This window comes from Myiozetetes cayanensis, unplaced genomic scaffold (assembly GCF_022539395.1).
Source record: "Myiozetetes cayanensis isolate MyiCay16 unplaced genomic scaffold, myiCay2020 scf29, whole genome shotgun sequence".
Classification (NCBI taxonomy): domain Eukaryota; kingdom Metazoa; phylum Chordata; class Aves; order Passeriformes; family Tyrannidae; genus Myiozetetes; species Myiozetetes cayanensis.
The window spans coordinates 5,038,582-5,062,458 of record NW_026087510.1 but is presented as its reverse complement, the minus strand read 5'-3'; the positions used below and the strand labels follow the sequence as shown (position 1 = coordinate 5,062,458).

At 51.6% G+C, this 23,877-nt stretch overlaps 1 protein-coding gene across 3 annotated transcripts in view; it reads right to left on the bottom strand.

Moving 5' to 3' along the window:
• Positions 1-2,782: 2,782 nt before the first annotated feature.
• The window catches only part of NECTIN1 (nectin cell adhesion molecule 1), a 90,978-nt gene continuing 69,883 nt past the window's right edge, over positions 2,783-23,877 (bottom strand). The window contains exons 6-11 of one of the 3 annotated variants that reach the window (XR_007629852.1): positions 20,892-21,039; positions 18,869-18,956; positions 18,199-18,309; positions 12,956-13,140; positions 11,081-11,125; positions 6,766-6,856 (exon numbers count right to left, since the gene is read on the bottom strand). Coding sequence is in view for 2 of the 3 variants with exons in the window: in XM_050322963.1 (XP_050178920.1) it covers positions 6,638-6,856; positions 18,199-18,309; positions 18,869-18,956; positions 20,892-21,039 (566 nt within the window). In the remaining variant the exon portion in view is untranslated. Of the gene's footprint in view, positions 6,857-11,080; positions 11,126-12,955; positions 13,141-18,198; positions 18,310-18,868; positions 18,957-20,891; positions 21,040-23,877 lie in introns of all 3 variants that reach the window. The other 2 variants (XM_050322966.1, XM_050322963.1) reach the window with 2 other exon arrangements.

The following is a 23,877-nucleotide window of genomic DNA, read 5'->3' as shown; positions in this document are numbered from 1 at the left end:
CATCAGCTTTCCCACCAGGTCACAGGGAGCTGGATAATCTCTCCACCCTGGGAAAAGGCATGTGGAACACTGATAGAGAGGAGAGAGCACTGGCACAGCACTGCTGTCACCCCACATGTGTGGCCAGGACGGCCTTTCCCTCCACAGGGAGTGATGGGAGCTCCCCCTCGAAGCAGCTGTGATGTCCTCCTGACCATACCCAGCCACCTGCCCACCTTTCCCCAGCTCAGACAGTGTAAATCCTCTCTGCCCTGTGCCGTGAGTGACTTCCACAGGCTCCCAGCAGCTCTGCACCAGCCGTGGAGCTGGATCAAACACAGCCCTGATGCACCCTGGCACTCAGCCTGCCCGGAGTATTCCCTCGGCTGCTCCCGCTCCGCTCCTCGCACCTGATCTTCCCTGAGCTGTAACAAAACACATTTCACACCGGGAGCATTGACCTTTCCAGTCTCCCCGTGGTTCAGAGACACCTCCCCTGCCTGCTGTGACGTCCCTGTCCGAGCACACAGCGCGGTGGCCACGCTTTAGGAGGTGACAGGGATTAAACCTGCCCCCAGCCAGGACAGAAACAATCCTGGCCCCACACCACTGCACCGAGGAAGAAACCCTGCCTCTGACTTAATGAACCATAAATTCCAGCTTAATGAGTTTTATACTGAGGAGAATAATTAATGTAATTAGTAGTGATATGAAAATGATGGTACTCGAGCCTGGATTGTGGGGAAGAGGGGGGAGGCTGAGGGTGGGAGGAAGCCTGGAGAAAGTTCACTCCGTCTATGGTGCTGCTCACCCTGAGGAACAGGGCTGGATGCATTCTTGGCAGGCTTTAAAACCTCACCTCCCATCTGCCATAAAGGGGAAGAAAATAGAGCATGACAGTAAGAGCAAAAAAAAAAAAACCACAAAGAGATCAGCCTGCCCTGTTTGCAGCAGGGATGTGGAGCCTTTAGTGCAGCTCTTTCTCCTGTGCTGGCCTTTAATTCACAGCTCCCCCACTCCACTCCCTACTCATGGTGTATCCTCTGCCCTCCACAGGGCCTATTTTTTTTTGTCCTACATGAAAATATCTTTATAAAGGTGATTAACTCCAGGATGAAACAGCAGCTCTTTCACCTTACACTACATAAGTATATATTTACTTTCACTATATAGCTGTTTTGATATGTTTTATGTATTTAATGCAGTCCAGGAGGCACTAACACCTGTATTTCAGTTTTATTCATGTAAATTGATACATAAATTTCTATATAACCACAAAGTGACCCAGCAGGAGGTACTCTGAGTGTGGCACTGCTCAGACATTCAGCAGTGGAGAAAGGGACCTCAAGACTCATCTTAGGTGCTGGCCCTCATAGCAGTGGGGAAATAAAAAAGAGCAGGAATTGAGGTGTTTTACAGCACCTCTCTTTGATTTGGCTTCTTTTCCCCCTTACCTGTGCAAGGTTTTGCTGATACCAGCCTGGGTGTTTGTGTGACTTTTTAACACACAGAGGAGCCAGGCTCTAGCTGGGCTTTGGTGGGAGTCTCCTGCTTCATAAACTGCAGTGCAGGAGGTAAATCCAGATCTTTTCCCCCTTTTTGGAGAGCAAACACAGTCCTGGGGGGGAGATGCCAGGTTCCAGAAATACAGGATAAACCTGTCTCTGTGCAGAGGGAGGGTGGTGTTGCCAGCAGCCTGCTCCCACCATCCTGCATTCTACCCTGGGCCAGGCTGTCCCTGAGGATAAGCTGTGTCTCTCCTTGATATTTCTGAGAAACAACCCAAGGAAATGCTGGAGTTCTCAGCAAAACTGTGCCATGGTCTTGTCAGCTTATCTCAAGCAATCCAATAAATCCTACCCAGTAATGCCCAGCTTTGGCTGCTGAGGGTGCTGCATCCAACCCACTGGCTGCAAGGCAGAGACCCTTTTACCCTCCCTCCTTCAACCCCCACCCCAGCCCTCTGCAATCTGCTAACCCAGATCTGTGGCTGAATCGTCCCAAAAAAAGGCCTTTATCCAGAGGCAGAGGCTCTATCCTTGTGCAGTGGAGCTTTGTTATTAAAAAAATATCCCGGGGATTTTTTCATTCTCAGAGTTAGTGGCTTGTGCTAAAAATTCTCTAATGGTGTATTGATCAAACGTGTCTGACAGGGAACCTCCTGAGTGAGCACGAGCTCTGTGTTCAGCTGGGCTGGGCTGATGCCCCATGAGTGCAGGTTCAATGCCGCCCTTCCTGTGGAACCAGGGCTGCTTTCCTGCCCAGGGAAATCAGGCCACTGGCACGAGAAGTGGGCTAGAGAGGAGGGAAACCTGGGGTGACCTCACTGTGCCTTCCCTGAATAGCTGCTGGCCCCGAGGACTGGCTGGCTGTGACTGATTCTATCCCACCCACGTGCACAGGGAAGCTGGGAGGAGGCTTCCCAAACAGTTGAATGGACTGGAGTGAAAGAGGCATTTTTGGGGGCATCATAATGGTTGTATTGCTCTGAGAGCAGAGCTGTAGTGGGAATGTGCAGCAGACAGTGCCTTGCAGGTCACCTGGACACTGTTCCTCTGCTTACCTGTAAGTCCCCTTTCCCCACTGGCAAAGGAAAGGTGTGTTATCCCAGTCCTGAGAAGCCTTTAGAACAGGCAGGACTCAGCCAGTAACTCCTGGGCCCTGTGCAAAGGCAGGAGTGTGTGCACATTTTGGGGTGGGAATTGCAAGGGAGGTGCTGACCAACTCCAGTCAGCACTGGGAGAAAGGCAGAGATCAAACCCCCCCATGAGTGTCACAGGTATGACAGAAGCTCTTGTGACTCTTCAGTTCACTTTTATTTAAAGTTCTGTGATCAGCCTTTTCCATCTGCAAGAGCTCTTGTGTCAGTGCCACCAACACACGGAACAGAAATGATGGCATTTCACCCTGGTAACAGGAAGAACTTGGTCTTTTCAACCTAAGAAAGGTCTTTTCAACCTAAGTGGTTCTGTGTCCTATAACACCAGCTCCTCCCCCATTCTGCCAGCCCCCTGGATCACACTCCACCAAGTTTTCCTGTTCAGCTTGTTCAGCAGTCCACGCCCAGCAAACTGGATGGCTCAGGTCCTGGAGCAGGGATCTTTCAGAGTCAATTGGCACCATGTCAGGAGGAGAACACCTCTCCTTAGTGTTGTTGCAGCAGCATATCAGCACCTCTGAGGTCCCCACGGGCATGGGCAGCCTTATCATGGAGCAAAAGGAGTGTCAAGCCCACGGCAGCAGGTGCAGGGAAGTTTGGAAGAAGCCATCAGGCAAACACTGAGCAGCAGGAGAGAAAGGGAGGGAGGAGAAAGAGCCCCGAATCAGAACCATTTCCAAACACAGATTTGTAAAGCCAAAACGATGGACTTGGACCTCATCAGCTCTTCCTTCAAGGTTTTCCTTCAGGGTTTTCCCCCTTTCCTAGGGTGATGTGTGGTGAATCTCTCTTGCCTTTTTTTTTTTTTTTTTTTTTTTTTAAATCAACCCAGCGAGGCAAAGAGAACCAAGACATTCCTATCCTTATTATATGTGCTGGCATAAGTCAAACTAGTGCTTTGAATTGAGGCTCCTCTCGCCTTTTACTTTTCTAAGGAGGATTTGAAATCCTTTTGCTTTGCTGAGAGCACAGTAAAACCCTTTGTGGGCAGACTTCTGTGGGCAGCTCAGATTCAAAGCTGCACGAGGCAAACCAGAGTCTCTCTGTAATGCTGCAGTTTGTATCTCTGCCTTTCCCCTTCCTCATCAAAGCATCGTCCTCCCCCCAGCCACGGGCAGCAGAGAAAACCACCTGCAACATGTTCTCTGCCTCCTCTGGCAAACAATCATTTTGTCTGGCTCGTTTCCTTACGTGTCTGAAGACCTGAACACGTTCCTCTTCTCGTTTAAATTCTCAGATCTGTCTGAAACCGCGTCAGGAGGTGAAGGCTCCAAACCAAACCTACCTCTGCTATTCCAGGCATGCAAGTAGGGAAGTGTGTAATGGGTTTTTGCTTGCTTTTATTCCATGGTCAGTGGTGCTGGGTTGGTTCCAGGACATCAGAGACCCCTGGGGTTTTTTCCAGCACCTCATCACCTTTGCAAACAGAGGGACCAGAGGCAGATTTGGCAGACTTGAACACAGCTCCCTGCTGGGGTGGAAGTGCTGGCTGTGTCTTCAGTTCAGAGCACATCCAGTTTGCAGCTCTGTGGTAACCAGAAAGTACCCCAAGGTGTGTTGAGAAGAAAACAAGAGAGATAAACACATCATCTGAATCAAGACACGTAGCACTTGGGTCCATTGGTGACCAGCTGAATTCTCTGGAGACTGGAGGAGGAAATGTGAATCCAAATGACTCCAAGAAGGTTTCCATCAGTCAAGACCAAAAGGATGGCGTTGCAAAGTTGTGTTGGATGCTCTAAGGCTGTGTCTGCATAGTCCCCTGATCCTCTGGGAATGAGAGTGCTCCGTGCACCAGCACACAGGGCAAGATGCTGCTGCCCATTTCAGCTTGGCCAAAAAGTGTTCATCCACACCTCAACCAGTAAAACCAGACAACAGCCAGGACACTCAGCTGTCATCTAGTGGGACACCACCTCCCAGCAGGAATCTACCTCCCCAGGAGCAGCAATTCCCACCAGAGAGAGGAGATCTCATCCTTGTGACCAGCTCCCAGCCCGTCTCAAGCACACAGTGCACAGGGAAGCAGGGAAGAAGGGTGGGCACAGTGCCCCAGGGGTGTGTTTGGTGCCATGCAAGGGCCTGGGGGGATCCATGCATCCTCACACAGTGCTGCACTGCCCGACTCACCGAGGAATAAACCCCTCTCTGATGTACAGATCTGTTCATTGTCCTGCAGGGAACCCACGAGGTAGTGAGACATTCACAGATGTGCTTCTCTGTGGAGGGGTGGGGAGGAGGAGGAGGGACAAGCAGGGCGAGGCTGGAGGCAGCTCTAGGTGGGAGCACACAAAGTGCAGGCAACAACCACAGCAGCTCACGTTCAGACACACAGAAATCAAGGGGTGCCTCAGTCCGGGGGGCACAGCAGGAGCTGGGCTGGAGCAGCCAAGGTGTCCACACCTCCTCTTGCAGGGAGACTTCACCTGCCTGGGAGTTTCTTTTTCACGTGTTCAGAACAACACTGACACGTTGTTTGGTGCCTGGGAAGTGGGACAGTGGTGTGGGCTCCATCTCTGCCTCCCACTCAGCTCAAGCATCCCTCGTGGTTTCCAGAGGAATGGTAAATGTGCAGTGTCTGCAGAATCCCAAATACCCCTCCCTGAGCCGAAGGGAAGGAAATGCCCCCTCGCCACATATCCCCTTGTTCAGACCTGTCCCACTTCTGCCATGCCATACCTGGGTGAAAGACATGAAAGTTATCCCTGAAACCAAGCTCTTACACAGGACCTCCATTCCTCATCCTCCTCCTTCCTCTTCTTTGCTTTTATATACATTTAAGTGGATATTGATATTTATTTTGTCCTCTAATACAAGTGAACACAAACGTGATGGGGAGATAAACTCCCTTCTCTAAAACACTTTGTGGTCACAGGAATGGACACGTTTGGATTTACACACCCACACACATTCCAATATCAAAAAAAAAAAGGAAAAAAAAAAAAAAGAGTGTAGTCCCAAAACTAAGATGCTTTTAAAAAAGTTAAAAGGCCAGATTCTTCTGTTGGCTTTTATCCTTCATTAAGAGCGAGGAGATTACCTGAAAACATGATTTAGTCTTCATATTCTGCCTGAGTTAATTTTAAAATTCCAATCAACAGATGCAAGGAAGAGAGGGGGGGGGAAAGCTAGTGGGGGGCCACGTTAGGCTTTGAAAGGAAAATTAGAGAGAATGTTTTCCTTTATAATTATTTTCCCCTTCTGGTTTCAGGTTGTAAGACAATTATTTAAAGGATGCTTCCTCCAAATGTGTTGACTTTAAAATACGTCCCCGTGTCACATGGACTTAAAAGAGTCAACCCAAGAGATTGGGAGTGGGAGCAGGAAGGGGAAAAGGACAGAAACAAAACCCCCCAAACCAAGCGCAGATCTCCATTTTTTGGGTTGGTTTTGAGCATCTTTCATTACAAGCATCTTATGATTTGGTTCAGCCGTCTTGGCTGTTGAGCTCTTCACAAACAGGGATTTCCCATCCCCACTGCCAAGGGGGAAATTTCTCCAAAGGAGGGGGTTGGTGGGAGGGGGAAAAACCCCAAAAGCTACAGCCTCAGTCAGATCTGAGCACTGGCTGCGCTGTCAAACCCCACACAAGCTGCAACAGGGGCCGTGAAGGATCCACACCCAGCTACTGCGGTGCAAGCAGTGCAGAGAATGACACAGGGGGAGCCTGCAGGGGACATTTAATGGGGCTGGGCACATCCCATCCACCACAGGGGCAGCTGCCACCCACAGAACACATGCACACACGGAGCCAGCTGGACACAGGAGGGCCAGGAGGAGAAAAGAGGGAGTGATGCAGGTACTGCAGGAGACGTGGGCGAAGGCAGAGCGATCCCTCGGGCACAAGCAAGCCAGGCAGATGGCCCTGGCACCCAGGTTTAAAAATCAACCCACCAAAGAATTAGCAAATGGCAGAAAGGGGGGGCAGGGGGAGGTTCAGGATCTAAAAGGCCTTGGCTGTCGAGCGAAAGAACGTGGAGAAGCTTCTCGGTCTCGCATTCAGACGTACTGTTCCTTAGGACAGATGTAAGGAGCCCGGGAGCCTGGGGGCGGGCAGCAGAAGGAGATGTCGGAATGGTGGGGATAAAGATCCTGCGGGAGGTCCGACAGGGGGGTGTAGACACGAGGGATCTTCTCCAGGTACCGATCTTCGTGGGAGTAGCAGCGGCTCAGGTAATCACCCGCATCCGATACCTCTGGGTGACACTTTCCAAAGTTCTGCAGGCAGAGACAGAAAAGTCAAGGGGTGAAAACTCGGGGGCCCGCAAAACATCCCCAGCTCCTTGCTGAGACACGTGTGGAGGGAAAGTTAGACAGTTCTGCTCGCTGCTCCAGGGAAATAGAAACCTGGGTGACAAACCCTCACGTTGCAACATTTTTATTCTCACTCCCCAAAGTATCTGGACTTCTGCTGGTGAATATGTATAGGTTGTGCCTGGTTTGTCCCTTGTCTGTAAATACTCTGCTCTCTGGAGAAAACCAGCAGCTGGGCGAGGAAGGATGGATTATTTTCACTCTTCCCCACCTGAGTTTTGGAAAAGCAGGGCTTGGAGGCGTCGTTAATCTGTCATTTAAAGGGCACGTGTGTCTGGGCAGGGGCTTCGGATGCCAACTGGGTTGCTGTGCCTGATGTTTGCGTGGCAGGCAGGAGCGCGTGTGAGGAGCTTTACCCGTGTGAGCAGCTCCACTGGAAGCCTGGGGGGGCCCAGCTTTGTGAGTCAAATCAGCTGCAGAGAACACAAAGCACCTGCAAAGCCCAGGCTGCTCTGCGGGTCCCATGGATGCTGTGTGAGATCCTGGGATGGAGCGTGTGCTGTGGATGCTTTGCTGTCTCCCCGGCGTGAGAGAGCATCCTTCCCACAGCCCAGGGCTGCGGCTCCCCAGAGGGGGGCAGCAGATGGGAAGGATTCCTCCCTGCTCACACACCCTTTCCTCCTCTGGAAGCCCTGCAGGATGACCCCAGCAGGAGGGACACCTGGAGAGGACAGGGCTGTTGGCTTTTCAAAATCACCCCACGCTCATGGGCGCCCACCAAGAGCCAATTTCTCCCCTAAGAGAGAGCCAACAACACTTTGGTGCCCGTGGTTTGAACAGGGGCTGGTTGAAGCAAGTAACTTGCCCTTGAGTTCCTTCCTTGTTCTCTTTCAAAAATACCAGGAACAGTCAGTTTAGCGCAAAGGACAAGGATTTGACCCTCAGGAGGAAACGCCTGAAGGAACAGAACAATCCACTCAGCTCATCTGCTGCCAGTTCCTGGATAAATATTTCACCAGGATGCTTAAAAAAAAAAAAAAATCATACAAAAAACAAGGTGTCAACAAGAATTTGTTGATGGGTAGGACTGCTGGGAGAGGCAAGAACAAAGTTGAAGGGCTGCACAGTCTTAAGGCGATTTTGGGAACAGCCTGGGTAGGAGCAGTGAAGGCTTCTGATGGCACCAGCTGCTCAAAAGGGGTAAAGAAAGGCCAGCAGCCAGGGAGGGTGTGAGCCAGCATGGATGGGGTGTGTGCAAAGTCCTCTCCCTGTATAATCTACCCTCAGGAAATCTCAGACACAGCAGAACTCCTTTCCATACCTGCAAGGGGAGGGGGGTGAAAAAAAGTAATGGCCATGCTCTCCTCCTGCTTTACAGGGGTCATTAACTTTCTGGGTAAAGCCAAGCTGAAAGGGAACTTGTCTTAATTATGGCAATTTAGTAAGACACAGCAGGCAAGGGGTTTTCTTAGCAAGGCTTGTAATCTGTTATCAGTTAAATAAGAGGGAAGGTTTCAATGCTTTTTGGGCATGCAACAGAAAAGCACAGGATTTGATGTTGCTGTGTCTAAGAAAGGTCTCACAGGAAAGAGATTCTCAGTTAACAGAGAGTGATGTGTGAGTTGAGCTGGGTGTGAGCAGGTAGCTCTAAAATAAACAAGAGGGGTTGTGAGATCCTATTTTATGGGCTGCCTGTGACAATATACCGGGTCAGTAAAGCATATTTCTTTCTGCTTATCTCCCAGTCAGTGTGGGCCTGAGACAGACATCCATAAAGTATTGCTAAAAGGCACTAAGTGCAATTTTGTCAGCACTTCTGTTTGCCCAGGTGAGTACAAACAAATTCTCCTTTTCTTTCTGGTCAGTGTTTTGTGGAGAATGTCAGGAAGAGACTCCCCTGTCTCCTTTCACCTTCCCTCAGCAGGTGAAGGCAGGATTGGCATTGCTGCTGCTTTGTTGCCTGAGCTCATTTCTAAGTAGCAAAAGGGAAGAGAACAAAACCAGCCTGGTGTTTTATAACATATTTAGCAGCCCATGCCCTTTGACTTCCATCCCCAGTCCCACTGTGAATTTTCCCCAATCTAATTTATCTTTAACGAAGTTTGAAATTAAATTAGGGATAATGAACTAATTAAATTGAACTGGCACACGATTCTACCACCTTCCCCCACCTGACTTCTCCCACTTGCCTTTGTCTCCAGCATGACTCCATACAATTCTTCATTATCTGGGTTACGTCCTCCCCTCTCAGTTTTATTTTCAAGAGCTTGATTAAAGGGGATGTCAGCAATCTATCCATTTCAGACAGCCTGGCAGATTACCTTTAAACAGGCTTTATTTGAATGAATTAGAGAGCTTTCATTCCTGCCATGTCTTACTCTCAGCCCTGCTCCACCCTCCCCATACCCCTGATTCCATCTTTTCTTCTATTTGCAGATCACCTCTTTGGGTAACACCATGTGTGCAGCAGGTGACCACATCCTGTACTTTCAATCAGCTCGAAATAATGAGTTTTTACTTGTCTAAAAAGTGAAAACCTCCCTCTCAGCATCCTGAGGATTTCTCTGCTGTAGATTTTGGGAAATCTGAAGGCTACTGATTGCTGGGCAGGCACTGGTTTTCTCTGCTGGGCCAAACCCAGTGCACATTCATGCACTCATGGAATGTGTGAACCTGTTCCCTGGCTGGGAAAAGTCCCTGCTGCTCAAAAACTCTTCAGACTTTGGGCTGCCACTACCCTGACCCTCTCCATCAGCTGATTTGGAATTTTGGGATGCAGCACAGGCTGGTGGCCAGAAAAAAGTTCTGCTGAGTGACAGCAACATAAGACTGTTGTCACTGTGGACCATTCAGTGGGGAGGATGTAGGTGTTGGGAGATATAAAATACACTGGGAACCAAAAATAAGCAGCATTTCATCATTGGGAGCCTCACATCCTCTCCTCCCTGGTTCTAAACTCCCTGCTTGAGGGTTTTGAGCTGGTTTTCATCTTCCAAGTATGGCCACAACTTCAGGTGTCTCTGGGCATGTTCCTGCTCTGTTTGATGCTTTATCTGTGAGGAAGTTCTCGAGTAATCTCTGTCCTGAGTGAAGAACAAACATAAATGCACCAGGGATGAGCAGGAACCTCCTGAGATGAGCAGGTCCTGAGGTTGCCCTTAGGATCTTTGTGAGGATAAAACCAGGGGCAAGTGGGACAGAGGGACTCGCCCCTGGGGTTCAGGAAACTAAAAGGATGAGCAATGAGGAAAGCTGAAATTCCCAAAGCACACAGCAAGGACCTGTGATGAGGGATGCACTCAGACACATGCAGGTATCAGTTATGCAGAAAACTTGCTCATAAAGTTGCATTCCTTCCCACAGCATGCTTTTGTCCTTCTCTTGCTGTCTCTAGTACCTACCTGGTCTGAGTTCCTTCAGCAACTTACACCAGCAACAATCTTAAACATTGCCCTCCTTGCTGTTTCTCTCCCAAATCCTCCTCTCTATCCTTCTGGAGTCGGGGCAGAGCTGCTATTTAAATTGGCAAACTGATAAGGGGGCACCTTAGTTCTTTGCTTTATTTCCCCTGCACTTTGGAAACGGGAATTTTCACCCTGGTCACTGATTTTTTTGGGTTCTCGGTGCAAGCCTTTTGGTTCTGAGCTGTTCTTGCTGCAACAGGGACAAGAAATTCCCAAGCAAAACTGAGAACCGGAGTGTAGGGGAGGTGAAGGGGGAGGAAATAATTAAAAAAGCATCCAAAAAAAAAAAAAAATTCAATTGCCCTGATGTGTGGTGTGTCTTAGCAGGGAGATTTCGTGGCGGTGAGATTACACCTTCAAAGCACCATATGACTGGCTTTATTTTTACTTCAGAGAAACTGGGAGGATTTCCAAATTTGGATTTGGAGGATTACTGTCCTTTTGCTGACAATAAAATTCCCCACCCCGGGGGGGGAGGACGAGGGGAGACCTCCCAGGATGGATTAGGGAGCTCTTGCCTCGTTCGGAGCAGCGGGAGCAGCTCCTCCAGCACAGCCCAAGGATCTGTTGGGAATGGGAGGCTGGAGGCGTGAGGGAGGGTGGAATTCTCATCCTCTCATCCAGAGGAGGCTGGTAGGTGCCTGGGAGCTGCTCAGCCCCAGGTGACAAACAGACCCCACGAGCAAAACGGAGAAAAGGAAAACCAAACCCATCCCAAACTTACTGTCCACTCTCGCTCGTTACGTCTACGAAGACCTTGATCCTCATTCTGGGAGCAGGAGTGGGTGAGACACCACAAGAGAGAGGTTATGGTTCTGGTCCGGGCCAGGGCTGCTGCAGACACTTACCTAGGAAGGCTTTTGCTACAGCAAGGGGACTACAGGGCTGCTTCCAACACGGGAAAACCAAGGACCACAGGGATAAAAGGCAGACTGAACTCGCCCACTGCACACCTTCCACCCGGGGGTTTGAGCTGCACCTTCACCCCCCTGTCAGCCCGAGGGTTCCTAGTCCTCAAGGAGACACTGATCAACAGGAGGCTGTCCAGGGGGACTTCTTATAAATGCCATTTTCCCCCTGCTCATCTTCCTGCATGGAGCTATTCCCCTCCTTCCCAAGGATCCAATTCCCCTGTGCTTTATCTCCTCCAAACCATCTCTCTCCATCCTCAGGCTGCTGCTTCTCTGTGAGCCTCCTCTTATCCACCTGGGGTGACCTGGGAGGGACTCAGGCAGCTGCAAAGCACCTCAGCTCTCCATTTGCTGTTTCCCTTTCTCCTCACCCTTCCCTGCACCTCTTCACTGGGTACCCCTGCAGCCCCTTTAAACCCACAGCCCCTTCCTGCCCTTGAAAAGGCAGCAAAACAGAAGGGAAGAAGCGAGACAGAAGCTGGAATCACCACAGCTTTGGGAATACACAGGACTGAGGAAGAGTTGTAGCCAAGGAAGGGGGTACCAATGTAATTTCCTTGGCCAACACCTCTTGCAACCATCCAGCAAATTTCCCATGGGCTGGGAAGGGAGAGATGTCTCCCTTTCAAACAGAGACCTGGGGGCTTTAATGCCTGAGAATGTAAGAAGAGCTGAAGATGCCTCTTTCCACTAAAAAAAAAAAAAACCACCACTCAAAGGGTCACTGGCAGCCAGAGATGGTCCAGAACAACCACATGTAGGTTTAAATTCAGACTGAGTCCTAATCCCCCCCTGCCACAGCACCTGAGCTGGGTGACACTCAGACAAAAAAGGGGAGAGCAAAGTCAGGTCTGGTCTCTAATTCTGAGAAGGACAGCACCAAAGAAAAGAATCTTTCCCCCTCTCTCCCAAACATCCAAACATGCTGCCCTGCACCATGCTCACACAACAGCAGCTCTGTTACTGTCACATGCACAGTCCCTCTCTGACTGTCCCTTATTCACTGAGTCTTTCGGATGCAGGAACCTTTACGTGTTCCCATATTCTCTCACATCCTCTCCCACCTTGTTCTTTCACACATGCACATATGCTCCATCTTATCTATAGTTACTTCCATGCACACAGAACTCTTCTCTTTTAATTTTCCTTTCAATCAGTCCTTCTTTCTCTTTTTTTTCCCCCCTCCTCCCCTTCTTGCACTGACTAATTTGGAAAGCACCTCTTAACATTTCTAGGAGGATTTTTGACTTCTGCAGGACTAGGCACTAGAATCCTGGCATTGCTGCTGCAAAAATTCCCTGAACTGAACCCCAGGCCGGGAGCTGTGCCCTCCAAACCCGCCTCATCTCTCCCTGTGCCTCCAGCCACACCGATGCAGCAAAGGGGGCAAACCCTGTTCTGAAACGAAGGGATTGACACTTTCCCCCTCTCCCACTGTAGAAAGCAAAGGAAAGCACTGCAAAGAGCATGCAGAGAGGCAAGGCAAGGCAAGGCATTCCTGTCAGCACCCCCAGAAATGGGGGTAGCACAGAGAGCAGGCAGTGCGCGGGGAAGGCGGAGCGAGAGAGGACGGAGGGGGGGACAGACTGGGCGTTGTGGGGACCACTCCTGAGGAGGGGAGGAGATGCAGGGGGTTGGGGGCAGAGCAATGAGGGGTGCAGTGAGGAAGGCAGAGTGCAGTTGTGTACCTTGAGGCCAGAATCTGAGGGGAAAGGGCCTAGAGTGACATGCGCTAGCGTAAGTTGGGCTGGATGGTTGCATACTCGACTAGGTCTCCGCCAGCATGGATGGAGGTCCGAGGGCTGGGTGACGAGGCCAGAGCGGACGTGTCCAGCTCTGCATACTGGACATCACAGTCCTTGTTGCCAGAGTTCTGGAGAGAAGAGAGCAGCAAGGCAGTGGGGGGACACAGGAGGGAGGAGGCGGGGTCGGAGTGGGGAGTGAGAACGGGACGGAGGGTCCGTGCAGACGAGTGAGCGAGAGGGGAGAGGGGGGCGTGTGGAGGGTGGGGGAGAAAGAAGAGAAGGGTGAGGAGGGGAGGAAGAAAAAACAGTTAAAAAAGAGGGAGGTAGGGAGGTAATGAATAAATCAGTAAGGTAAAATCCCAAATCAAAGCAGAAGTCCCGAAGGCGATGCTCCCCAAATTCACCGCAGAGCTGAGTGACTACACCCAGGTTGGCAGCACTCCCCTCTTGCTGGGGCAGCCTCTCACTGCTCTGATCTCCCATCCAGCCCCTCTAGGATCAGCATTTTCCTTAGCTGGGGGGTGGCTCAGTGAATTCAAGCCTTCTCAGGTACCTGAGCTGTCTGTTTTGGGCCAGGAATTCGGGCTTCACTGGGAGCAAAAGCAGAGTTGGGGGCAGGACTGAAACCCGTGGGCTCGAGTTCTGAGCCTTGGGGAGGAGATACCTGGAGGGAACGGCCTCAAAGCCACAGCCCCAGGGGCACTGCCACAAGGACTGCCACTGCTTGGCCAACACTGTTGTTCTGCCCCAGGGTGGGGACTGTAGGGCCCTTAAGTGCCACATTTAACACCAGGCTTGACTGCACAGCTTGCTGCTGCAGATTAACTATGCAGCACGATTTTGTCGTTGGAATAAGGGCTAATAGAGGCTATAAGCATGCCTCTTTGGCATGGAAATATTTATGGGTATTCCTCTACTAAGCAGGCTTATCAGCAAGAGCTGCATGAATGGAGTATCATCCAATTTGTCTGATCAGTCCTACCCAGCCATCTTTCATGCTTTGCAAACAATAATAATGGGAGAGGCCTGGAAGGCAGGATGGCCCCGGGAAGCTCATGGCTCAGTGGGGAATATGGATCACCAGGAAGAGCCAACATCCACCCAAGGTGTGAGGGGGACTCTGGCTACTTGCCCTGTGGAATTTCTTTAATACTCACTTTTAGAGCCGTTTTCCGTGCCAGCATTAGCCAGGCATCTGCTAAGCCTCTCTGAGAGGAGAGAGTTTTCTCTTCCAAATGAAACAGCTTTCCAGTATTTCTCTCTCCCCTTTCCAAAATGGCTGCATCACATGGCAATTATGCAAAAGGTGTTTAATTTGAAAGTGTTTCTCTGCTTTTTGTCTGGAAGTGTCCTCAGCCACCTACCAGCTGTGGCAGAGCCATTTTCAGAAGTTTATAGCCCTGTAATGAGCTGGTTGAGTGCCTGTTGCTGGAAGGGGTTATTCAGTGAGTGACTATCTCTGCCTGCCATGCCAGGGCTTGGCTCCCTGGTTCCCCGTGAGGGGAATGGGGAACACGGCTGCAGCAGCATTTCCATGCTTCCCAAGCTGGATGCTGGGGGAGCAGGAGGCTTGAGGTCACCTCTGTCCTGCCCTGGGTGAGCAGATGGCAGTGGCAAGCTGTTGGCATGAGAGCTGTCCATCCTGTGGCCTCTCTGCTTCGTGTCTGGACCCAGACTATGGACATTTAGGAAAATCAGCAATGCCAACTCCAGCCTCAGACCTAAACCCAGTGCCCTGCAAACCCTTTCCCCCTGAACTTTGCATCCTCAGTCCCAGAGAAAGGCAGACCAAGTTTTACCTCTTCCTGCCTACTTCGCCTCACTCCTCTCCAAAACAGCGCTTCCCTCCCACAGGAGGTGTTTTCTCCACGGAGTTTCTCCCACTGTTGGGCTTTCTCCTTCTCCCTGCCTCTCGTTTGGAGCAGAATTTATTACAGTATCAATAATGGGACTTGTATACAAGGTCTAGCCCTGCCTCACACAAGCGCCGCGTGTAAATCATCGGCATCGGCACCCCGGTAATTGCCCTGCAAACTGCCAGGAATTATTTTGCTGTCTGCAGCAATGAAACTTTCCCCCTCTACCTGTGCAAATGGGGCCTGCTGACATGTACACCAATCATGGCTCTGCTCCTACATGCACCGGTAGCCCCAGCTCTCTCTCGCTCGCGTTCCCTCTCCCACGCGCACAGAGCACACCCGCTGTCACTCACACACCTGGGACACACTCACCCTTCCATGCCCTCCCTCCTGCTTTCATACCCTCCCATAAACCAGTGCTGTCATGCCACAAGAGCTCAGAGACAAATGCTGCAGGCAACCCCTCCATCCCTACACCCTCTTCTTAGCTGTCCACTCCACTGGCCTTGGGTGTTTTGCTGCTGTCGGCTCCACCGGAGCTTTCCCACAGTCTGCAACACCTCAATGTACATATTCCCCCAGAGTTCTGACACAGGGCTCCCCCCTGCTCCCTTCTGCAGGTATCCTGGCCCTGCAGACATGCCCCAGCCTCTCCCTTCCCCCTGGTCCCCTGCCAGCACATGTCCACACACACGTCCCTGCACACCCTCTTTGGAGGTTCCTCCTCCACCTGCCTCTTTTCTTTTCTCTCTGGCACCTCTCCCATTTCTCCCTCCCTCGCTCTTTGCCATCTCTAATCACTTTCTGACTCCCATTCTAGTGCTGTGAAATTGTCAACCCCAGGCAGTGGCTTTCATGCTGCCTTGTGATAAATCTAGTTTATCCCAAATTACGAGGTTTTGCACAATTCATTTAAAGCTGAATGCACCCGCCCCATTTTCCTGCAGAATCCGTTCCCTTCAACTCTCATCTTCTTCACTCCCCTCCCAAGTCAAATCTGCAGATGAAGTACAAGCAGAACAAGAATATCCTGCCTTTCTGCTGTGCCTTCCCCTCTAAAGGATCCCAGAACCACAGATACTCCGGAGTAGCTGTGTCTGATCACGGTGGGAGTGGGGCTGTATCCAAGTGAGGTTGGCAGACACCAGGTGAAGCTGAAGGGATGTGCTCCCCTCCTCATCCTCCAACTGAGCCACCTCCCAGATGAAGGATGGGGCAGGTCTGGCTCCATCCCATGGAATGGAATGGCTGCTGGCACTGAGCTGGGAGCGCTGCTTTTGGGAACCACCACCCTTCCTGCTGCTGTTCCTTGGGGGTTTCCACACCGGTGCCATCCCAGCCACTCCTCAGAACCCCACTGTGGGCCTCTGCAGTGCTTCAGGGGTGGAAAAAAGCAAAGCAGGTCACTTTTTTCCCCGGCAGGGAGGAGGGCAGGAGCTGGTTCCTTTGGGAAGCACGGCTGGGAAACGCGGCAGCACGTACTGCCCGTGCTGGCTGCGAGAGATCCAGCCAAATCAGCGCTCCTTGGCAGCACAGCAACACCCTGCTCCCCCCTGCCAGTCCCAAACTTGAACAGCCTGCTGCCTGCCCGAAGGACACGAGGATTTAGCAAGGAATGGGAGCAAGCCTCAGCTCGCTCCTGGCGGGGCACAGAGCCAGGGCACGGAGCAGGTACGTGATGGGGGAGTGTGACAATGTTTGCAGGGGCTGACCAGGGGACAGGGCCAACCCACAGCTGTGCCAGACCCGTGCCAAGGGCAGGCAGAGCTGTGGCAGCAGTGTTGGAGTCACCCAGACACCACATCACCGCTGCAAAGCAAGCCCTTCGTGGGCCAGATGAAATGAGAGCTCCACAGTCCGTCACCTCCTGGCTGAATCCACGGGTGGGTAGCAGAGAGTGCCAGGCTTGGGACATGGAAATGCATCTTCTCAGGCCAGGATTGAGAGCAGCAAACTCTGTTCCCATGGTTACAGAGCAGCTACCCATCAGGCCCCATCTCACATCACTAACTCTGCCACTTAATTAACTGACTGCTCATTATTTCCCAAAATGAGCTCCTCCATCCTCCTGCCTGCCTGAAATCCAGCCCTCAGATGCAATCCCAGCAGCTGCCTTGCTCTAGCACCCCGTGTTTCATTTAAAACTCGGCAAGGATTCAAAAGGCCAGTCCCAGGACCGAGGGAGGGCTCCAAGGGGAAGATTTTCTTTGGGGACATGGGCCGTGCTCAGCTGGGATGAGGGAAATGGGATCACACGCACTCAGCCCAGCACAGAGCTGTGCCTTCTGATTTCCAACGCCCTCAGCATCTGTCTCGCTGCAGACTTCTGCCAGCTAAAGGTCACTGGGCCCTGTCCTTCCATTATCTGCACAGGAACACCCATTAGAGGGTCATACCAGGATGAACTGGGTTATAATGAGTTATGTTCATAAAATATTACTCCAGTGAGGGCTGGTGTTTGTACAGCTCTCTCAAACAAATGGGCTCACGTTGCTGGAGCACCAGGCTGGGTGTGCAGTGCTCTGGACCATCCCTTGTGGGGGAAGAATTTGGGAGAGGATTTACATGGGGATGTCTTGTCTCCCGTGGATGGGGGGGGGAGCAGCCCCATGGGGTGAGGGAGGGAAAGGATGTTGTCTAGGCCCAGTGGTTTTCTGTTTCCTCATCAAAAAAGGACTCTCATCTCACCTGCCTTTGCATCTGACATTTCCTCCTTCAGCCTCCCTCCTTGCAAGCCAGCCTTTCCCACGTGGCTGCTAATATCTCTTCCTGACCCTTAATCTCACTGCTGCTGCTGCCTCACATTAGCATCTCCCCATCTGAGGCTGAACAAATCCACACACACACACACACACACAAAAAAAAGGGGTTTAAAGAACTTGTTGTCAAGCGAGAGTCAGACACTGGCACGCTCTGCCCTGCAGATAATTGCTTTGTGAAGCCCTCCCTGCTGCTTCCTTCAGCTGCAAGCTCTAACAGGGGCTCGTTGCAGGAGGTGAAGAGTGGCCAGGCTGGGCTTATAGGCTTAGGTGTCAGATGTAGGTAAGGGATTTGGAGTTAACAGGGCTGTTTTACTGAGGAATGGCCCATAAAGGCACAGCTCCAGGACCCGTGAAAAGGGGCAAACGCTGAATTAGGGTCTCAGAGGTGGGCTGAGATGAGCATGGAGGTTGCCTTCCTCCAGCACAGGATAATCCTGGGCTGAGAAGCTGCTCTTGGGGGTCTTTTAATTTTTAGGGTGAGAGATGCTGTGTGCAAGGCAGAGAGGTTGGGGGTGAGGGTGAGGCCGGGCAGCACCATCAGCACCCCGGCTGGCAGAGTCCTTACCAGTTTGTCAGTGGAGGGAGAGGGCTCAGGGGCTGCCATGTCATAGTAAGGAGTCTGCAAGGGGAGCTTCTGGATCTCCTCCTCGTGTTTCATGTTGTCCAAGTGAACAACCTGTAATAGAGGAGAGAGAAGGGAGATGAGAAGGACAAGGACCATCTTTCTGTCACAGCTTGTGGTAATGTGGTAATTTGCCTCCTCTTCTCTCTCTCTCATTCTCACACCCCTCACTGTCACCTGTGCTGTTCAGAATGGGGGGAGATGCCCAAAAGTCCTCACACCCAAGAGCCCACCTGAACACCAATCCCTCTGGAACTCAACACCCACGGAAGGGACTTATCAGAATCCAAATTACGGCTTTCAGTGAGTGCCAGGCTCTGGGAGTTCGGGAGGGGGGACAAGTCACAGCGTCATAGAATCACAGAATCAGAGAATCACAGAATGATTTGGGTCGAGAGGAACTCTAAAGGTAATTTATTTCCAACTCCCAGCCATGGGACCAGGTTGTTCACAGACCTGTCCAAGCTGGCCTTGAAAAGTCCTTACTTTCTGCCCCTCAAACTCAGGCCATGGACTTCTGTGCTCTTGGAAACCCCATTTTTCCAACATTTAGATACTGTGGACACTGCTTGGGATCAGTTTTCCTTGCCAGAGGAAGGCTGGGGAGGAATACCTGAATATCTTCTGGAGTCAGGTGGCTTTTCATCTCCTGTTTCCTCTTTGGTGGAGGGGCAGGTTTGTGGGATGGAGGCAAATCAATTCTGCAGGGAAAGAAGTGTCTGATGATTAGAGAGCAAGGGAGAGGCATCTGCTGCCTTCATGTGCCCTGCACCAAGGCTTTGATTGTGTTTGTCACCGAACTGCCAATATAATCATATAGATTACCCTCAGGAACTCCCCCGTGCCCTTTCTCTCACCCCAATTAGAATTGTTAATAGAAATAAACTCCCTCCTAGCATTCTGTTCCCGTTCCAAGCAAATCTCCGTGTCGGATTGCAGATCTCGAGGGTGCAGCCGGGATACCCAGCTTCAAAAACCATCCCATGGCAGGTGGTTTATTTTCATGGCTGTGAGGCACTGCAAAGTGGTAGCAGGGCTATGCCAATCCCGTTTTGGCAGCTTACCTGGAATGGTAGCCCCTGCCACAGGCTTCCCACAGCAGGACCTTGGATCCTCCCCCAGCAGGGCCGTTCATCCCTGACCCCCAGGCAGGGGATCAGCTCTTGCCCCAGAGCAAAGGGATTGGCAGCCGTGGTAATCCCAGCCTAGGGACTGTCTCTGCACATTCTGTTCACATGCACAGATGTGTCTAATCCCTTTACAAAACTTATTAAAACTCTGATCCACTAATTAGCCCTTCTCCCCAGTCCCTCCTGCCCTGCACAAACTCCACCAGATCTGATGGAGATGGGCGACTTCTCTTGGCAGCCTGGTGGGTTCCAGCGTGAGACCAGAGGTTATGGGTGAAGAGCAGGGTGAAAGAGCTCACTGAGGCTCTGTGAAACATTGACTTTGTGACTCTACAGAAGAGAAATTCTATTACCTTTTGGATCAGCTTCCACAATAGAGGCAGCACCTCTGCAGAGCAGGGCACTGTTGTGTTTCTATTCTCTGGTAAAGTGGCTCTTCCCCGAGCCTGGTGGAGGGCCATTGTGGGAAGTGGATTGTCAGAATGCATCTCCATCACAGGGCCTGTGCTGTTGATGCAATTTCACCTCGTGGTGCTGGATATTTTTTTGTTTGTGTGCCTTTTCTGTCTCTGCTCCTGCTCTCCCCACTTCTCTTCTCTGCCGCTCTCCTCCAATGCCCTCTCTCAAATGGGATTAAATGGAGCACAAAATGTGCCCAAGGTGTAACAACAACGAGGTGGGGGGTTGTGGAAGATAAAAGCAACCTCTGGGCCTTGGGCTTTCCGTGCCTCCCTTGTGAGGTGGGAGAGGAGGGAGGTGGTGGGAAGAGAGGGAGGGGGTGCCCTGGTGAAGAGCTGGTGACAAGACAGAGCTTTTCAGAAAAGCCCAGGGTATATGTTTCTGAAGAGGCTCATGCTGCACAAACTGACCTCCACACCACACAGTTCCCTGCCTGGGATCTGGGCTGTGTGGTGCAGGGCAGAGCAAAGCAAGTGCCTGTCAAAGAGGAGCCCCTGTGGTGTCCTCTCTCCCTACTATTGCCAGAGTTCACGCCACCCTACGTGCAAAACCGGAATGCTGAGTGGATGTGAATCCTTTCCAGACCCTTTGGGATACATTCAGAGGTGCTCAGGGTGACATCTCTGAGGACAGAATGTCATCCAGCCCGATCCAAGAGCCTGAAGCCATTTCACTGAGAAAGGAAGAACAGGATTCTCTTCTACCCATGGAGGTGAGAGGGGCACTGAGCTGCTGTAGCACAGCCTAGAATATGCTACAGCACCTTGGTGAGCACCACTGTGCTTCAGTTTCCACTTAAGGCTCATGGTAAGAGCTCAAAAACCAGGAGAGAGCAGCGTGGAAAGCACGAGGGAGCCCTAAGGATGGGAAGAGAATCAGAGGAGCGAGCCTGGGGGTGGCAGACCCAGCAGAGAGGCCAGGAAAAAATCGGTCTGCTGCCAATTTCTCCTGGTGTGCAGGTAGTGGGAGGGCCAGAGGTGCTCTCTCCCACCCCACAGCACCTGCAGCACCCGTGGGCTGTGGCTCTGTGGGTGTGGGGTCACTCACAGGTCGTTGTCCGTCTCCGTGCGGTTCTTCTGCTGCCGCCTGTAGACGACGATGACGGTGACGGCCACGCCGAGGATGAGAGCGGCTGCTACGACACCTCCCACGATGCCAATGATGCCTCCTGGGGCGCTCTGAGGTAGTGGCTTGTCTGCAACACACAGGGGAGCACAGGGGACAGGGTTAGAGCATCAGCAGGGCACAAGGACCAGCACAGCCGGGGATTCCAGGAGCAAAGTTGCCCTAAAATTGCCTCTGGTTCAGGCAGCCCCATGGAGGGAGACAGGTCCTAATGAAACCCTAATGAAACCCAGCCCCTCAGAGCTCAAGAGGAACAGAAGTTGTGGCTGCAACTGCAGCCCACTGTGTGTCCAGGAGTTTACCCCCTTCCTTAATCCAGTCAGCAATTTCCCCTCAAATCAGGTGGCTATTCCTGCATCTCTTACCCAGCCTTTGTTCAGTCCTCCAAGAAAGGTTTAGGGAACAAAGGTGCTTCCAGGCACTCGAGTGGACCTGCTACTTGATATTGTTTAACTGTTTTTGAAAGCCTTCTGCTGGGCTTTGTCCAAGTGTATTCACTGAATTCCTGGCACCGCCTGGAATGAAGGAGAGCCCTGTTCAAGTAGACCTCGGGAGAGCTAAGGAGCAATCCTGAACTCACTGAGCTGGAGCAGAGGTATGTGCACCCCTAAAAAGATGAGTGTAGGATTTAGGGGTAAAGGGGAAACATCTGGCATTTCATCTCCTGCTTGCCCCATGGCTGGAGAGCTCTGTGACCTGGGCCAGCTCCTGGGTGACTAACACGGACCTCATTCAAAGGCAGCCCATCCCATGGGCCTGATGGGAAAGCGCTTTGAAACCTGCGATAAAAGGATTTAATTTGCTCTACCTTCCAACCTAATTAAACTTGAAAACTAGCTAATTGGTACTTTGTACTTACAACTCCGGCAGTGATGAAAGGAGGAGATAATTGGAATGGAGGAAGAAGGAGGAGGAGGAGGAGGAAAAGAAATTCAGGGGAGGGGAGCGAGACAGGGATGAGGGAACAAGGTGCCTTGCAAAACTTGTCTACCATATTTAATTTTTGTACTTGCCTTAATGCCCTGGCTACTGGCTGCTCTCAGAGACCAGATACTGGACTATATGGCCCTTATTTGTGATAATTATGGCTTTGGGTACCATAGTGGTAACCAGAATCTCCCCTAAACTACCTGGCCCCAAGGCCACTAAATTATACCCAATTTACACGTGCAAAGGAATAAAACCAAGTTAATTGTGGTCATAAAACATCTGCACACGCTCCCAAACCACCTAGGACAAGGCACACAGGGTGAAAATCTGCCTCTTCCTCCCACCTCCCACCTGTGGATTCAGCACTTGAATCCTGGGATCCCATCACGGATCTTTGCCAACAGCCAATTCCCAGGTCTCACCTGGCAGCCGGCCTTCCCCACCTCCCAGATTTGCTGCTGCCACCCAGGAGTGAAGTGAGGTGTGTAAACATCTCCCAGGGATCCCCCTCTCGGGTCAATAGCAGACTGCAGAGCAGAGCCCCGCCGTGCTGGCTGTGTCGGTACAAACCGCTCGGGCTGGCGGCACCACGCTGAGACAGCGCTGCCGGGGAGCAATTTACCCTGGGAATGGCTCTGACACTGATTCCCCATCCTCCTCCGTGCAAGCCTGGCTTTCTCTTGCCAACCCATGACCATCCACGGGGCAGCATCCCCACACTGGTCCTTCATTAGGAGCTCGGAGCTGTGTGTTGGGTGCCACAAGTCACCAGAACTCGCTGCTCCCCGAAACCCTCAGCAGTGGCAGCCGCTTTTCTTCCTTTTCCCTCCTCCGTAAGCCACATTATCTGGTAAATAACATTTCTGCCTTGAGGCAGCTCTCTCACAGCCCTGCTCAGGACGGAGCTGACAGGTTGCAAGCCAAGCCCCCCGGGCAGGGCCAGCGACTGTAAAGAATCTCCCAGTCCATTCAATCTCCCAGTCCCTTGGCTGGGACATTCCTGTGATGAATTGGCCCCTGATGGTTCTTGGGATGGAGCAGAGAACATCAGCCTCCTGCTGCTGCTGTAAATCAGGGGTGTGTGTGTGTGTGTATGTGTATGGGGGAAGGAGGTGGAAGGGGAAAGAGGGAAATAAATAAATAAAATGAATCTCTGGGAACTTGAACAGGGTCCTGTGTGACAGCAGGAAGGGGCCAGGAGGATTTAGAGAGGGGAAAATACAGCCCATCATTTTGAAGAGGAGGGAGAGGTAAACACAGGGCATGGGGTAAAGACAGTAAGGGGATGAGGAGAGTGAAAGAATGAAGGAGGACAAGGAGAAATTTGGGGTCTATGAGGGTCCCTCCTTCTTGCCAGGCTCTCAGGGTTGTTCAACATCCTGGTGTCAGTTCCCACTCAGCTGCCTAAGCCAGGGCTGTGTGACACTGCAGTGACAGTACCAAACCACACAGCCCTGTGACATCAAACCCTGCCCCAAGATGTGCAGGACAGCCTGATCCATCCATCCATCCTGCAGAAGGGTTGGTGGTGGCTTTGCAGGAGTCCAGGCTGGAAGCTGTGAAAGGTGACAGGGATAATCGCTGGCAATAATGGGAAACACCGGGAGACAAGGAAGATAAATGAGAGGAGAAGGTCCTGAGAGAGCAAGAAAATGCAGAGGATAGAAGAAGAAAATGAGAAGTAGAGAGAAACCTTCCTTTCTGCTTGCTCTTCCCTCTTTATTTCTTCCCCCCCTCCCTCCTTTTTTAAACCATTTTTCATCTATATCCCTCAATCTCCCCTTCCTGGGGAAGAGCTGTGTCTGATAGTTTGGAGGGCACCAACAGGGTTTTTTTTGGAGGGTAGGGTGGCTGCAAGAAAGGGTATTATAAGTCAAACAGGAGAACACCAGGAAAAGCCCCCAGGAGATGATCAGAACTGGCAGATGAGGATTTGGTTACACTGACAGCGCTTTTGGGCAGCCCTGGGAAGATGTTT